Source organism: Arabidopsis lyrata (genome assembly GCF_000004255.2).
Source record: "Arabidopsis lyrata subsp. lyrata unplaced genomic scaffold ARALYscaffold_7, whole genome shotgun sequence".
Lineage (NCBI taxonomy): Eukaryota > Viridiplantae > Streptophyta > Magnoliopsida > Brassicales > Brassicaceae > Arabidopsis > Arabidopsis lyrata.
In genome coordinates, this window is record NW_003302549.1 from 21,822,380 (window position 1) to 21,837,761 (window position 15,382).

A 15,382-nucleotide genomic window follows, 5' to 3' on the forward strand; every position below is an offset into this window, starting at 1 on the left:
TTGAAGAAGAAACACTCTTCAAAGTTCAAACGGTCGGTCAAAAACTCGAAATTGAAACGAGTGATATAACTCAGCGTAAGCCTTGGAGACCAAGAGTCTTTTAAATTCACAAAAGTATCAGTTTTGGACTTTGAATTCTGACCGTTGGGATCTCAGACGCTCTACCAAATTTTAACATCTCCATCTCTGGCGAAGTAATTGAGAAGCAGTAGAAAAGCGTTGAAGCAGAAAAGTTAGATCGTCGGCCACCGTTGTTGCCGATCTCGGCGAAAGGGAAAGAAACGAAGTCGTTGGAGAAAGATCTAGTGGAGTAGGAGGCGATGTTGAAGAAGATGAAGAACGAGAAGGAGAAGACGGAGGATTTTCTTAAGGAGAAAAGACGAGATCTTGCGGAAGAAGAGTCACGATCGTGTTCGCCAGAGAAACTTGGATCAACGGTAACAATACTCGTTATACCTTCAGGATTCTTCTCTATATATTCGGAGGCTAATTCCCCATCGTTACTGAGAATTGAGTTTTAGGTCAACTCAGGATTCAAAATCATCATCTTCAGAGGATGATAAGAGCTCTGCCTTTGGTGGTTAAGCCATTATGCAGAGAGTTACTCAGTTGAAACACTGAACCAAGTGACCAAGGATAATAGGTAACAAAACTAACAAAAAGTTAAAATTGGATCTCTTATTTGCCACAAAGCTTGATAATGATTATTTGTGTCTAGTTAATGCAAAACATGCAGTTTATGATTTTTTTCCATTCTTCAGCACCTGATTAGCGTATCTCACAGTAGTGAGAAAGATCCAAGTGTTTGAGTTTCCATGTTATGGTACCTTAAACGCAAACTCAAAGGATCAATCAGCCATGCCTAGTTTCAGGTGCGCTTTTTCTCTGTGTTTTACTGGCTGCATCCCGTATTGAATACCTTACCTTAAATTGGTATCAACTAGTTAGGTCCAATTTTATACAGTGGATGCAAAAATAGTTTCCCTTTTCAGTAGCTGATGATATGCCTAGCAATTGTTCGAAGCTAATCAGTTTGTTCTTCTTGAGTAAATTTCTATATTTCGGGTATTAATGTTATGAAATCATTGTATTACTTTGGAAGGTACCGTGAACGAGCTCACCGTGTTGATGAAGCACTCGGTTTCATGCACGTTGCTGGACTAATGCTGGATCATCCCATTATCCAACAACAAATTTCTGGAATTCCTTATGAGTGTTTGTCTTACAAACAATCATTAACACGGCTAGACTCGACCTCTGGTCTCTACAACGATTGTTCTTCTCATATGATTTGGGTTGGTAAGTGAACCATGCAGCTTGATGGTGCCCACGTCGAGTTCTTAAGGTTTGTTTTTCTCTCATCAGGTTTTAGTTTCTACTAGTCAGACGGACTGAGATCTTTGTGGGCATGTGGAGGTATAGGTTAGTCATAAGATTGATTGATGATGTTGAATGTTTGTGCTTAAGATATACATATGTGGATGATATAGACTTTATCTTGTTACATTTATGGATAAGATAGACTTTTCTTGTTAGATTTAATGGATGTGATAGAGTTTTCCTTGTTAGATTTAATCGATTTTGTCTCTGTATGTAACATTCTTTGCAGAGGGAGTTGGCCATACTGGAAAGTGAGTTGAGAAGTGCTGGTTAGGCTTTGGTCATTTCTGGCACAACTGGAAGGACCTCAAGGTTGTTAGGTAGCTCGATATAATCCAATCACCATGTTAAGATCTTAGGAAATAGGTTGTACCATGAACTCACTATTATGACCATCATCTTCTTTGGTACTGCAGTTACACATAATTTCTCCCTGCATTTTTTTGTCTTGTTCACAATCTAATTGATCTATTGTTTTTTGGAGGTTTGAGTTATGATCTATCTCATTTCTTACAGCTAAAGAAAGAGGTACTCCAACTACACGACAAGTAGAGCAAGCTCGCACCGAGATTGAGAATCTTTGGCGAATGGTTGGAGAAGAAAACAACCAGAAAAAGAGACACTATCAACATTCGCATAGAGTTCAATGTCTGTTATATTCACTTGTTAGTTATACATAAAGCGTAGATGTTATGTGACTACCAAATATTAGTATGTCTTTGTCCAGGTTCCGATGGAACATCAATACCTCAAGATGAGGGTGTGCCGTACAGGGGACTCTGAGAATACAACAAAAACTAAGTTCACTGCTCTAGTATATCTCCACTAAGACCTACATTAGAATGTGATATTTTTTTTTTTTTTGTCCAAAAGAATGTGAGACTATGCTAGGTTTTTAATTATTCTATCCAATTTCAAACTTTTTAATTATTCTATCCAATTTCAAACTACAAGATCATGTTTTAATCTGCCTCTTTCTTTTACATTTTAGGTGATTGATGATTTTTTGAAATATTTGAGACGGAAAGCTCTTTCCACATTTGGAACATGCTATAACGCGAGTTAACACTCCTTCTCTGAAATTTAGAGGAGATTTTACATATTTTCTTTTCACCTTTTTGTCTCTCTTTTCTACTCTTCTGGATCTTGTCCAGGTTCTAGATGCTACCAGCAATGAGTCCTGGGGTCCGAATGGATCACTTCTTGTGGACATTGCGTATGCTTGGAGATATCAGTAATTACAAATACCTTTACCATGTTCCTTTTCTATAATAGTTATCTTATGGGTGAATTATATGTTTTTCCTCATGCAGCCACGAATACGAGCTGACCATGGAAACGTCTTAGTTACACTGGAAAAAATTGGTGGCCTGTATATAAGGTAAAAGAAATATAAAGGCCTATAGCTTTTTTTTGGTATGCTATAAACTGTGGAGGTGAATGAAATCAATATCTTTTGGGTTATTATCTCTTCTCTACTCTCCAAGCATTGACAGTTTTTTTAAGTACATGATAAGGTCATGGATCAGAACGTGTGATTGACGAGACTGAAGAATGTCAATCATGGATCAGAACGTGTCATAGTAGTAATATATATTTTAGATGGATTCAACACAAGATTTTTATTTGATCTCATATATATGTTGATTTTCTTACAGATGGAGTTTATCCTTTTTCCATGTGTCAAACATTATCTGGTTTTCAGTATATTGATTCCTTATTGAAGGGATGGTGGAGGTTTGAGTTATGATCTTAGAGCTAAAGAAAGAGATCGTTCAACTAGTACGTCAATTAGAGCAAGCTCGTACCGAGATTGGGGATCTTTAAAAAATGGTTGGAGGAGAAAAACAACCAGATAAAGAGACGCCATCAACATAATCAGTAGAGTTCAATGTCTGTTATATTAATTCACTCATTAGTTTTATAGAAAGCATCGATATCCTGTCACTACCAATTATTAGTTCGTCTTTGTCCATGTTTTGCTAGAACATCAATACCCTAAGCTACGAGTGCCCATTACATGGGACTCTGATAATACAACACCACTAATCAGCTCACTGCTCTAGTATATCTCCAAAATCCACTGAATACAATTATGAAGAGAAATGCCTCCCTGCTTTCAGATTTCAGTATAGAATTTGCATCAAGTAGGATTGCTATGCAGGCCAGAGCATAGATGCCTTCATGGTATACTGCAATTGTCGCTGGAGCACTCTATGTAAGACCCTCATTCTTAGATATCTATTTGTCTTGAAAAGTTTCCTATCCTGTGACGAGATATTCTATTTCCTTAAAGAGCATCCATGACCAGTGTTTCTGTGGTTTTGGATTACCTTATATCTTGAGAAGGGGAAAATTCCTCCAAAGGTACTCTAATACCATCGCTCTCTTTTGTATTTCTCATATTGATCTTATAGCTTTACTTTTTCTCTCACTTATATTGCAGCATATATCTCTTGTGCGTTCTCAAGTGTCAAAGCACTAGAGATATAGGTGCACACTCTACGTGATGAAGGTTTGTTGATGCATGAAAGTTCTCTGCTTTTGTTCCATACTACAAAACCAAAAGATACATGTGTGTCACCAAAGTTAGGTGGTTTCAGAAGATCTTACCTCCTTGGTTGGTTTTTACTGTAATTTCAGTTGGATGGTAAATGTCATGCGATATATGCGGAGGACAGAGCGGCAGGAACCTTTCGTCTCTTTGACGGAAGAACTTGGTTACTATACATACAACAGCAGTGTTGATGAAGATGTGCATACCTCTTCTTTCACCTGCGTCAAGATTTATCCATTTAAAAACTTCTGAAGGACAAGCCATGCAGGTGACATCGCTCTGTTGCTAATTAAAATTGGTTTCCATGTAGAGATTGATTAACCCATCATTTCTTGACAGGCTGGTGAACTTAAGCCAAGCTTGATCTCGATGATCCTTCTGCTGTAAGAAAGGGAGCTTCCAAAGATAATTGCCGGCAATATTTGTTTTTCTAATTTTGATCAAACTTTTCGATTACAAAATTTGACTTTGAGACATATCTTCTAGGTTGTTTAAGACAGATTGTGTCGCCTTGATAGCCCTAAACTCCCATTGTTCAATGGCAAGAGTACTTTACAGTCCCGGCGACACGACTACCTAAAGATCTCAGGAACATGGCAAACACTCGTATATTGTTCATAATCCGTTTTCCTTTCTTGCGTTCTTTGTTTCGAGTTTCAAGTTTTTTAAAGCGGTTTTATAAAGTTCTTTATTAGCTATAATCAAAGTATATTGAATTTGAGATTATATCCAAAAACTCTCAGACCGGTGAGTTCTTGAGGCGACTACCTATCTTTCAAATTTCTTCTCTTCGGACCACCCTTGGCGACAGGCTCATTGATTTTCTTGCCATGAGAAAAGAGAACCTTGTGACATTTTATGTAGGTGGTAGAGAAAGTTCAAAGTTCTGCCCCTCTTTGAAGTATGTATTAGAAGTACTAAGGATGATGGTAGAGGAAGCTCATGAGCCAGACGAAAGCAGAAGAGGATCTTAAAACAATTTATTTGTGGATCTGACCAAGAAAGAGACTTTGCTCATTTTTCTTACAAGGTAACATACGATTCCTTGTGAAAGAAGTAGTATGCGCACACCATAATATATATGGTTTCGTTATCCAAGGAAAACATAATATATATATGAGCAAGAGTAACTTGATGATCAATTAAGATTCCAATAAAAATGAATGATTTTTTGTCTTTTCTAGATTCTTCAGTAAGGAGACAGAAAGGAGTATGACTTTGTGAAGTCAAGTCTTTCAGCAGAAGGCTCCAACGTTGTTTATGATATCAAAGGTAACAAATAGTCTCTTTACTCTGTCTTTTACCTTTGACATCTTCTCTTATTTTTTTCTCAAGGAGAAAGGCGGAAGAAGTTGAGACCATAACTTTTACAGAACATCTACTTAGGCCTAGCTTGTACATTTAGTTGATAGCTCTCATGAAACAGTCAAAATTGTAATCTTTCGTTAATGTTATAGGTACATCTACTGTATTTCAGCTGGTGTTTATCTGCAATCTGAAATCATGCCACACTGTGAGGTATGTAATACTTATTCTTATTCTTATTACTGGAAACTTTGAGATTGTAGAGACGTGAATGCAGTTCTAGTTAATGCCAAAGTCATACAAAAAAAGAAGCGGAAGCGATAAAAGTTTTTGAAATGATCGAAAGCAGAAAACTACATAATTAATATATCCACAACAAATTAAAGCTGAGTAATTAATATATTTCTAACCAATTAAAGGCAAAGATGACTACATTTTTTAATCAACAACTAATTTATAGGAATGTATTATGGGTTCAAGAAAACAGACTGCATTCACGTTTTGTAGTCAATTCAAGATCGTCTGAAGCCGGAACCTCTCATTTTTGCCTACCTGATATATGCCAAGGTTATTTCTCTCTCTCTATTTTTATTTTTTTACCATTCCCTTGGAGAAACTGAGAATATATATTTACGAATAACTAATTCTTATTGATCCTAGAAATCAAATATAAAACTTAAGATACGAATAACTAATTTTTATAAATTACCAAAGAGTAAATAAAACTATAAAAAATCTTGTGACAATTTCTAGGAACAATTACCAAAGAGTAATTTTTGTCTTTGTAAAACTATAAATACAAATAACTTCCCCTCACTTGACAAGGAAAATATTTAAGAAAACTGCAAGATTCTTGTGACAATTTAAATACACACAAAAGAATGAAAACCAGGCAAGATGAAACGAGATATATATTGAGCTTTAGTTAAGTTCAAACAGCGCTTTGAGATTATAGGGTCCAGTGATGTTGGTCGGTCCGCTCCAAATCAGCTCAGCGATCTGTTGATTAGCTTTTTCCGTCAAATGAAAAGGATCATAGAACAAATAGTCTGTAACGTTTTCACATAACTCGTAATTTTGCGACAGTCCCATTCGGCCTCCACACGTATTGATTCCTCTCAATGGTCCGCTTCCACAACATGCCTTCTTCCCCTCCTTGAACCCTTCAAAACGATCTAAAAGTTTATACTAAAGAATATGTTATATATATATTGCAATTATTAAAGGAATTTTGTTACCGTATTTTGAAGGATTATTCATTCTTTCCGAGAGGGAAGTGTGATAGTCGTGGAGGGCGTATTTGAATCCGGATAGTTCATGATTTAGCCGCCTCAAACCATTCAGAAGCTTCTTGTTGTGCAGATTGATCAGCTTAGTGACCGGCTGAAAACAAGATCCTATCTTTGTTTGGTCTATAACCAATGAGGCTGGTGCACAATCGTATGGTCCCGTGTTCAAGAATCCAAACTTCCTTCCTCAAGATTATACACTTCCTACGAACACAACATCATATCTCATATTTCAGACAATAGAATTAGAAACCCTACAAAAACCTTCAATTTCGATCTAAATTTACCTTGAAAACGTCTGTCATGTTACCAACAACATAATCGACGTATTTCTCGTTGGAAATGGATTGAAAAATGGAAGACTTTGTAGTGAACGGATACTGATAATCGTTGAGTCCAATATGAAATAGATAAACAGCTCTTGAGATAACCCTCTTCCCCTCAGCATCTCCTAACTTAGACCTCAACATTTTTTCAACCTTCTTGAAGTTGTTTAATTGTGTTCTCAAATTTATCACCTTGAGTGGTGAAAATGTTTTTTGAAAAAAAAAAAAAAGTAGACAAGACAAACAATTACCATCGATTCAACAAAAAAAAAATCAAACAAATGTTAAGTAAATAACTAATGAATACCAATCCGGAAAAGGTTCCGACCAAAGCTCCGGCGCCACCTGAAGCAAAATTTACCCCATAGGTAAATTGGTTGTTACCGTTGAATGGTTGTAAATTTGGCGGGATCAACGGTAACCATGCGTACTCCGCTGCCACGTTAGCGATCAGTTAAAAAAAAACTTACCGGGAAATAAAATAACGAAAGAGTAGTTTTGGTACCGATGAAATCAGGAATCAAACGTCCGTCGGAGACTCTTCCAGTAGGGGATTTGAATGTTGTTTGACCATACGGCCAGTAATTAGACCGGACACTAGAGAAAGTATCGATGTAGTTGTTGTTTCCAGCATCGAACACAGAATCTCCAAACACGAACAAAGCGGATTGGTTTGTTACCAGATTGTTGTTGTCTATGCAGTTGATGGAGCCGACTGATATGATTATTGTGTAAGCTAAGAAAGTGATCGAAACTAATTGAGAGTTTTCCATGTCTAATGTTTAATGATTTGTTTTCTAATATAGAGCTTTGGGTTAATATATATATATATATATATATATATATACACACACGTTTTTATATTAACAGTTTTTGTTTTTTTAGAAAAAATCTTCTTGTCAAGTTTGTTTTTTCTAATGCATAATTTTCCAACGTACGACTTTGAATCGAAATCATGGGATTATTTCTTGTTGATAAAAGTATGAAATTGACAAAGACAGCTTTAATACTTCTAAAGGAGCTATATAAAATTCAGAAGTAAATAATTAGGTTTGATCATCAATATAAAATGAGTACTTTAATTTATGTAAAATAAAATTTGAATACTAAGATAATAGAAGACCAAAAATTTATTAGTTGATGGTAAAATAATGGTCACTCTAACATACAAGAAATTGATAAAAGATAAGAATATTTATTAAATAACATATTAAACTAAATTTTATATAGGCAAAGTATGAATATATATTTTAGTTTACTATTGATTAGTAGTTTTAACAGTATTTTAGTACTCATGTTAAGTTATATTTTAATGCGCATAAGGTGAATCAAATTCTATTTCTAGTAGTAAAATGTAACTATAGCTACTAGATCAATTAGACCAATAAAATGGTATACTATATACTTTTTCTGCGTTATATACCCTTGGTACTTGGTTCTTCGAGTTTTAGAGTAAACTTCAATAAATAGTATATGCCTATATGATATCAAAGGATTCATCAATTTGTATTTCAAATCAATAACCAAGTGTTCTTCATAATTTAGCACAAGACAAATAATTAATGGTTAGTTTATAGTTTGGTGATAGTTTGTTTTTAATATAAGCCATGAAATTTATGAGAAATTTTGGTTGGCTAGTCAAAACTTCAAAACACAATACTTTTCAATTCGAAGCATGTAAGTCACTTTTGAGTCTCTTGTGGTGTGCTGGGTGCTAGTGCACCGGGTCCCACTTTTTTTTTGTTTTTTTGTATTTTAAGATCCAAATTTTTCAAATAATTGCAATTAAGGGTCTAGTTTTTAAAATGTTAAATATTTAGACAATTACATAAAAAAAATTGCAGCATAGCACATGGTCCAATAATTTGTTGAGCTAGCCCAGCTTTTGACTGAGACAGTAAATTTCATAGGTGTGGAAAATTAGCTTGGTCACCTCAATTGAATCTTCTTTGCTAAATCTATTTGTAAAAATTGACAAATACACTTATTTACAAACTGGGCCTAAATATATACTGCTTATTTTACGAACTGGGCCTAAATTGCAAATTTGGCCCATTTTTATCCTCTGCTCTTCCTCTTTAACACGAATCGTCCCAATATGAAAAACATTAGTTTCTTCAACCAGTGTATAATGTTTATCATCTAATGCACCACAACAATGATGACCAATTTCTGTAGTCACTGCTGTTGTCAAACCCGACGAGTAAAGGAAAACCAAAGATCAATGAAGTTGAAGTAACCTTGAATCTTGCGAACAAAAACCGAGACAACAAGGTCTCGTTATCTGACGCCGACCATGGAAATAGAGAAGTTAATCAAGATTCACACTGATGCAGAGCGTTTAAGTCAAGAAACCACTACCACTACAGAACATGAACACATCACATTTGAACTATACGGTCCCTCTCTGGTTCTTGATTTTCAACACCAGCAAGTAAAACGAGGAAAAAGAAATAAACTTTGGATAGGGCTAGAGAGTTGAAACATAGATCCAAACACACAAACTTATAATAAAGAAGAAAGTGAAGTGATGATCATCTTTTATTTGCATTCCCTCTCTTTAGCTATGCATTACAACAAAGTGTTCAGTGTTCATAATACCTATACACAAAATTTAATACCAAATTACCGAATTCAGTCCCGATCAGTTTGTTTACATCAGAAGAAAACAGAACACCGACTTTCACGTGTCCAACAGTTTACGCGAAACTGACCAAGAAAAGGCTAAATCCAAACCTATGAAGAAAACTATCAAAGTAGACCCTAACAAAGAAACAACAACTGGTAATATCATCTTTTTCCACAGTCGTCTACTTTTAAGCAATTCTTTAACAAAAGCAGAAAACACATACCGATAACGATCTGTAAAGCAGTTGTAGAAAATAGAAAACAGAAACTTTAAAGAAGCAATTGATTGAAGAATTAAGAATAAAGAAAGTTTATAGACCAAAAAAAAAGCAAATCCCACTTCAAGAATATAATACCTTTCTTTTGTAGTCTTCACAAAGCTTAGCATCTAAACCAATTCCTCTCCTTAGCCACCAAGAAACCCATAACTCTACATAAAACACTAACAAACTTCTCCATTCTCACTTTTATCTTTCATTTTCATCTGCAAAGGAAAAAACAAGAACCTGTTACACACAAACAAAAACACATTTCAGATTACAGATTTTGTTGAGATATGAGTGCAGATTGGGGACCCGTGATTGTAGCAGTGGCTCTGTTCATCCTACTCTCACCAGGATTGCTCTTTCAGCTACCGGCAAGGACAAGAGTGATGGAGTTTGGGAACATGAGCACAAGCGGGATTTCGATTTTGGTCCACGCCATTATTTACTTCTGTATACTCACTATCTTGATCATTGCCATACAAATTCACATCCATTTCTGATCTTGTAGTGTAACAAAGGCAGCTTCTTTTGATTCAAAGTTCGCCATAATCTATTTTTTCTTTTCTTTGTGTTGCTAATCTCTGATTCTGGGCTCATAGGGTCTCAAGCAGGGGTGATTAAAAAAGGTTGTATACAAATAAATAATCGGTAATTTTGTTTTCAACAATTCAATTTCTAAAAACTCTCTAAGTAGCTCCAAAGAGATAACAATATCCTGATCTCTCTCGTGGCTTCAACATGTAACAATGCATCATAAAGCATCTTCTTTTTGCTACAAATTTCTCTCTTTTTCACAATTTTTCACAAATCTCTGATTCTTTGCTAATATGGTTTAAAGGTAAGTATTGTATAGACAAATAAAAATCTGTAATTTTGTATTCCACAATTCAATAGCAGAGATGGAAGCAAACATCAAATTTTGCATTATAACTTAATCACAACAATACAAGCTTAATAATTATTACATTTTCAGTAAAAACTCAATGCACAACACAAACTAGAGAACAGAGTAAAGTATACAAATCCCTAAAAACAGAGTTCCAGATCTCAGAAGATTCCTGAAGAACTCAGCAGATTCAGCAAAAGGGTTACCTTTACTTCGCCCCATAAATTAGCCGGTTGTGATGTGGAGATTGACAGCGAGGATCAAGATCGTGTAAGCAGCGAAGAAGATGAGTGTGTGAACGGCGATAGCTTTGCCGTTGGTTTTCATGCCGCCGAATTGGAGAGTGTGGTGATGTCCGGGCAACGAGAAAAGGAGACCTGGAGAAAGGAGAACGAATAATACAACTCCGACGAGAACTGGAGCCCAATCCGCCATTGCTGTGAAGTAGAAAACGTAAAAAGCAGACGCCTTTTATTCGACAAAGCGGTGGCCATAGGCCTTGGCAAAATATTCCTTAGATCCGCTTCGACTCGGTATTCGTTTTGATTCGATTCAAAAAATCCGAATATCCATAATATTTTGGAGCACATCAAATAGGAAAATGTAGTATTCGTAAAAACCGAAGCAAATAACAAATATTGTTTTTTTAAAAGTCGGATATCCGCTTCGATCCGTATTTTTCTATATATATTAGAAATATATATATATGTATATCGTAATATATTTTTGGCTTGTATTTGTAAATTCAGTTTTTTATCCTTCGTATTTGTGACACAATTTAATAGTTTTATTAGTGAAGTGGAATTTATTATTAAAAAAATCAATATCCCTTAAAAATATGAAGTTGGAATCCTGTGATGACTTCTTTTTCCAAATTTTACATTTTTCTTCGTAGTTTTACACGAGAGCGCTTAGCTTTTTAGGGTTTTAATAAGTGCAGAAGTATCGAAGTGGATATCCGCAAATATCACAAAAAAATCCAGATATTTGATATTCTGAATATCCGGAAATTTTCGGATCAAAGCAAATCACAAAATCAAGTATTCGGTTAAATCGAATCGAATAACGAATATCCTAAATTTTCCGGATATCCGCTTCGTGCCCAAGCCTAGCGATGGGTGTTGTGAGAGAGAGTAAAAGAGTCAAAAACAGAGTTTCAAACAAAGAAGAAAAGCTGAGGTAAGGCCAATTATTTTTATTTTTCGTTTATTATTTTTATCTTTATTTTTTGGTCAAACAATTATCATTTCGTCTTTTTTTTTAGTTAATTATTTATAATTTTTGAAAAAATAACCATTTGTTAAGAAATTTTGAAATAATTTTTATATATGCCAAGTAGAAAGTTTATTTGTCAAACAAATTTATAATCATCTTGATTTTATAAGATTTATAATCGTCTTGTTAAGTATATTGTTTTCTTGTAGTTAGTTTGGCCGTAGCATATTAAAAACATGTATAATAGAAGTCTCTCACTCAAGTCTTTTATGTAAAAAAGAAATAATAAAATAATAAAAAGTATTATTTAATGATGAAGTCTCTAAAAAAGAGTGGTGAGAGTCTCTCACTTGAGAGACTTTCTCTACTTTCTTGAGAAATTCTTACAATTAAATATTATTTTTTATTATTTTATTATTTCTTTTTTATATGAGAAATTTTATTAAGAAATTCTCATTACACATGCTCTAACATATGTTTCTTAAAAAAATTCAGGTGAACGATTTGCGAGTCATAGCCAAAAACGGGTATGTTTTTGTCTTTCAGTTTCAATTGTTGTAAGTAAGTTTTGTGTATGTGCACTTGGTATAAGATCGTGGTCGTAGCAAGGTATTAACATACTGTATTAATTTATTTTTGGGAGTAGTCTCTTGTGGTAAATCTTTTCTTTATTTTTGTATGCGATCAATCAAATAATTATTTTGTTGAGTTGTCCACTCATAGAAAATAAACTTAAAGTTCATAGACAATTGTACATTTGCAACTCATTTTATGCTACGTACGAAAATTAAAACTCATGCCCCCATGTCTCACGACATTTCAGCCAACAACCTCAATATTACTATCCTCGCATACAACTTTTTTTTTTTTTTTGCTAAACTCTATCGGTTGATCCGATCAATCCCGGTAGAAATGCATCGAGGTGCTAGAGAGTGGACTACTCTCGTGGTTTAACGGTATAATTTTTCTTATTTTTCTTTTACTAAATATTTTAAAGGTATTTTAGTCATTCAACAACAATCTTTACCACTCAATTGTGGTAGAAACGGAAAGGGATTGACGAAAATGGTACTTACAAAAAGATTTTTCCGATAAGTGATAGTTTAAACAAAAATCCCTTAATTAATATACGAAACAATCCATTTTGCTCCACTTGCGGAGTTCAGGGGTTTATCGGTACAACTAAAAACCTATGTTGCATGGAAACCGGTGTACCGCGGGTTATTTTGGGTCCGATCCTAACACAGTTGCTAATATTGCCTCGGACAAATTTGTTTATTCGAGTAAATCAAAACCATCAAAAAAGTGGTAAAAACAAAAATTGTACCAAAATGTGATAGTTCCACAACAAAATGGCATACATAAAAAAACTCTATCGGTTGATCCGATCAATCCCGGTAGAAATGCATCGAGGTGCTAGAGAGTGGACTACTCTCGTGGTTTAACGGTATAATTTTTCTTATTTTTCTTTTACTAAATATTTTAAAGGTATTTTAGTCATTCAACAACAATCTTTACCACTCAATTGTGGTAGAAACGGAAAGGGATTGACGAAAATGGTACTTACAAAAAGATTTTTCCGATAAGTGATAGTTTAAACAAAAATCCCTTAATTAATATACGAAACAATCCATTTTGCTCCACTTGCGGAGTTCAGGGGTTTATCGGTACAACTAAAAACCTATGTTGCATGGAAACCGGTGTACCGCGGGTTATTTTGGGTCCGATCCTAACACAGTTGCTAATATTGCCTCGGACAAATTTGTTTATTCGAGTAAATCAAAACCATCAAAAAAGTGGTAAAAACAAAAATTGTACCAAAATGTGATAGTTCCACAACAAAATGGCATACATAACAAAACTCTAAGGTCCTTGTAGACCTTCTCCACTCGAATGCAGAAGTAATGAGTTGGTGGAGTTTCTTCATGACATTAGATCCCTCTGCTCCTCTTTCTCTGCAATTTCTTTTCAATTTATCCCTAGGACAAGCAAATGTTTCGGCTGTTTTTTACCCAAAAAAAAAAAAAAATGTTTCGGCTGATTCGTGGCTAAAATTGCACTATATGCGTTTGTCATTTCTTCCTCTTCTAGTGGAGTTGTGAACGTTTAAACTTGAATGGAAATTTAAAAGTTTGATTAAAAAAAAAACTCCCTATAAAATTTTACACGTCTCTTCTTATGCCAAAGGAATAATTTTAAATTGAATACACAAAAAGTTTGATTATTACCATATTAAAAAGAATATTTGTGTCAAATCGAAAAAGTAGACAAATATTGTTCTCTTTTTTACGGAATTTATTGATCGCTTAGCAAGTGGTGGACCCATTACTTGTAATCCAATTTAGTCTTCTCAAGTCAAATAAATTTCACTAACCAAAATTCCTCCAAACATATTTCGAAATCTGGCGTTTACATTTATTGGTCACCGAAAGATATGTCGCTATTCATGTGAATCACATAGGACTTTGAATGTGACATAGAACCGTTTCTCTACATTGTTTACAGGTGTTTTCTTGTCTTTTTACACTGCTAAATGGTCACAACTTTTTCTTTTACTAATGTGGATCTTTAGCTTATAAATATTATTAGTCCGTGGATGCTACAACTGCCATGTAAATTATACAATATTAAAAAAACGATCTCTAGCTCTCTACCAGAAAACTGGTTGTTTACAATGGTCATAATCATCGCAAAACTGGTTGTTTACAATGGTTATAATCGTCGCAATCCCATTATTGGTGGATTCGCGACGAAATTTATAACTTACCACATAAATAGGTTAAACCGCTCAAACCGCATAAATATACAGCTGCAACCGCTCAAACCTTCTATATTTATACTACTGAAAATTTGTTATGCTTAAGCTCTAATCGTTTCAACCGCCACCTTAGCTAAAGCAAAATTCCACAAACTCTCTCTCTTCCTTTAATTGTAAAGAACTAACTTTATCAGATTCTCATTCTCACAATTCCATCATCACTTTCTTCACCCATCCATATTTCCCACTCTCTTCTTTCTTTCTCCATTTCTCTTTCTTTTCCTTTTTGTTCTTGTTCTTGTTCTTATTCTTGTTCTTGTTCTTGTTCTTTTCCTTGTTCTTCTTCTTCTTGTTCTTGTTCTTGTTCTTGTTCTTGTTCTTGTAAGAAGATATGCATGATTGGGCTGCACCGTTGATAGCTTCGGCTTTGTTTGCGTTTCTGTCGCCAGGATTGATACTGCAGTTTCCGGGGAAAGAATCACCGGTGGGTTTCATGAACATGAAGACGACGGTAGCTTCTATTTTCGTTCACACTGTTCTCTATGGTCTCTTTCTTATCCTCTTCCTCGTCGTTCTCAACATCCATGTCTATGTATAGCTCATTTATTACACTCGTGTATGTGCCTCTGTTTGTGCCAGGGGATGTTTTAGTAGTCATGAGGCTTTGTTTTAGGACTTATCTCTGTTCTTCTTAATTAATCCTTCTCAATAACCGTTTTTGCTCTAGTGTTATATATATATATATATATAGCAATCTTACATATGTGTATGT

At 34.7% G+C, this 15,382-nt stretch overlaps 5 protein-coding genes and 1 long non-coding RNA gene across 8 annotated transcripts; 4 read left to right on the forward strand and 2 right to left on the reverse strand.

Annotated features, from left to right (window-relative positions):
• Positions 1–29: 29 nt before the first annotated feature.
• Positions 30–5,865, forward strand: LOC9306732. 3 transcript variants are annotated; one of them, XR_002330722.1, is made up of 12 exons: positions 30–872; positions 1,103–1,422; positions 1,610–1,700; positions 1,897–2,224; positions 2,372–2,614; positions 2,694–3,747; positions 3,827–3,895; positions 4,024–4,205; positions 4,277–4,967; positions 5,122–5,209; positions 5,395–5,455; positions 5,703–5,865. It is a non-coding gene; the product is annotated as an uncharacterized LOC9306732 (long non-coding RNA). The 3 variants fall into 3 exon arrangements; XR_002330721.1 differs by having other exon boundaries at positions 1,103–1,345; positions 4,024–4,967; XR_002330723.1 differs by lacking the exons at positions 30–872; positions 1,103–1,422; positions 1,610–1,700 and adding an exon at positions 1,707–1,787 and having other exon boundaries at positions 4,024–4,967.
• A 174-nt stretch (positions 5,866–6,039) lies between these two features.
• Positions 6,040–7,660, reverse strand: LOC9304693 (GDSL esterase/lipase 1). The gene is given in 6 exon segments (XM_021016438.1): positions 6,040–6,405; positions 6,481–6,720; positions 6,723–6,735; positions 6,819–7,049; positions 7,165–7,292; positions 7,363–7,660. Coding segments are annotated over 6 exon segments (1,122 nt in total). The 5' UTR covers positions 7,631–7,660; the 3' UTR covers positions 6,040–6,163.
• Positions 7,661–9,018: 1,358 nt separating this feature from the next.
• On the forward strand, positions 9,019–9,689 carry LOC110226562. Its single transcript, XM_021018506.1, has 2 exons — positions 9,019–9,060; positions 9,124–9,689. Exons 1-2 carry the CDS (start codon positions 9,019–9,021, stop codon positions 9,337–9,339), a joined length of 258 nt encoding a protein of 85 aa, XP_020874165.1. The 3' UTR covers positions 9,340–9,689.
• A 210-nt stretch (positions 9,690–9,899) lies between these two features.
• Positions 9,900–10,423, forward strand: LOC9306733. The gene has a single exon (XM_002868575.2). The coding sequence runs from the start codon at positions 10,042–10,044 to the stop codon at positions 10,249–10,251; it is 210 nt and encodes a 69-aa protein (XP_002868621.1). The 5' UTR covers positions 9,900–10,041; the 3' UTR covers positions 10,252–10,423.
• A 214-nt stretch (positions 10,424–10,637) lies between these two features.
• LOC9304694 lies at positions 10,638–14,878 on the reverse strand. The gene is made up of 2 exons (XM_002870616.2): positions 14,833–14,878; positions 10,638–11,150 (listed from the first exon to the last, which is right to left on the reverse strand). Exons 1-2 carry the CDS (start codon positions 14,876–14,878, stop codon positions 10,846–10,848), a joined length of 351 nt encoding a protein of 116 aa, XP_002870662.2. The 3' UTR covers positions 10,638–10,845.
• Positions 14,515–15,336, forward strand: LOC9306734. The gene has a single exon (XM_021019133.1). The coding sequence runs from the start codon at positions 15,002–15,004 to the stop codon at positions 15,206–15,208; it is 207 nt and encodes a 68-aa protein (XP_020874792.1). The 5' UTR covers positions 14,515–15,001; the 3' UTR covers positions 15,209–15,336.
• The last annotated feature ends 46 nt before the right edge of the window (positions 15,337–15,382 follow it).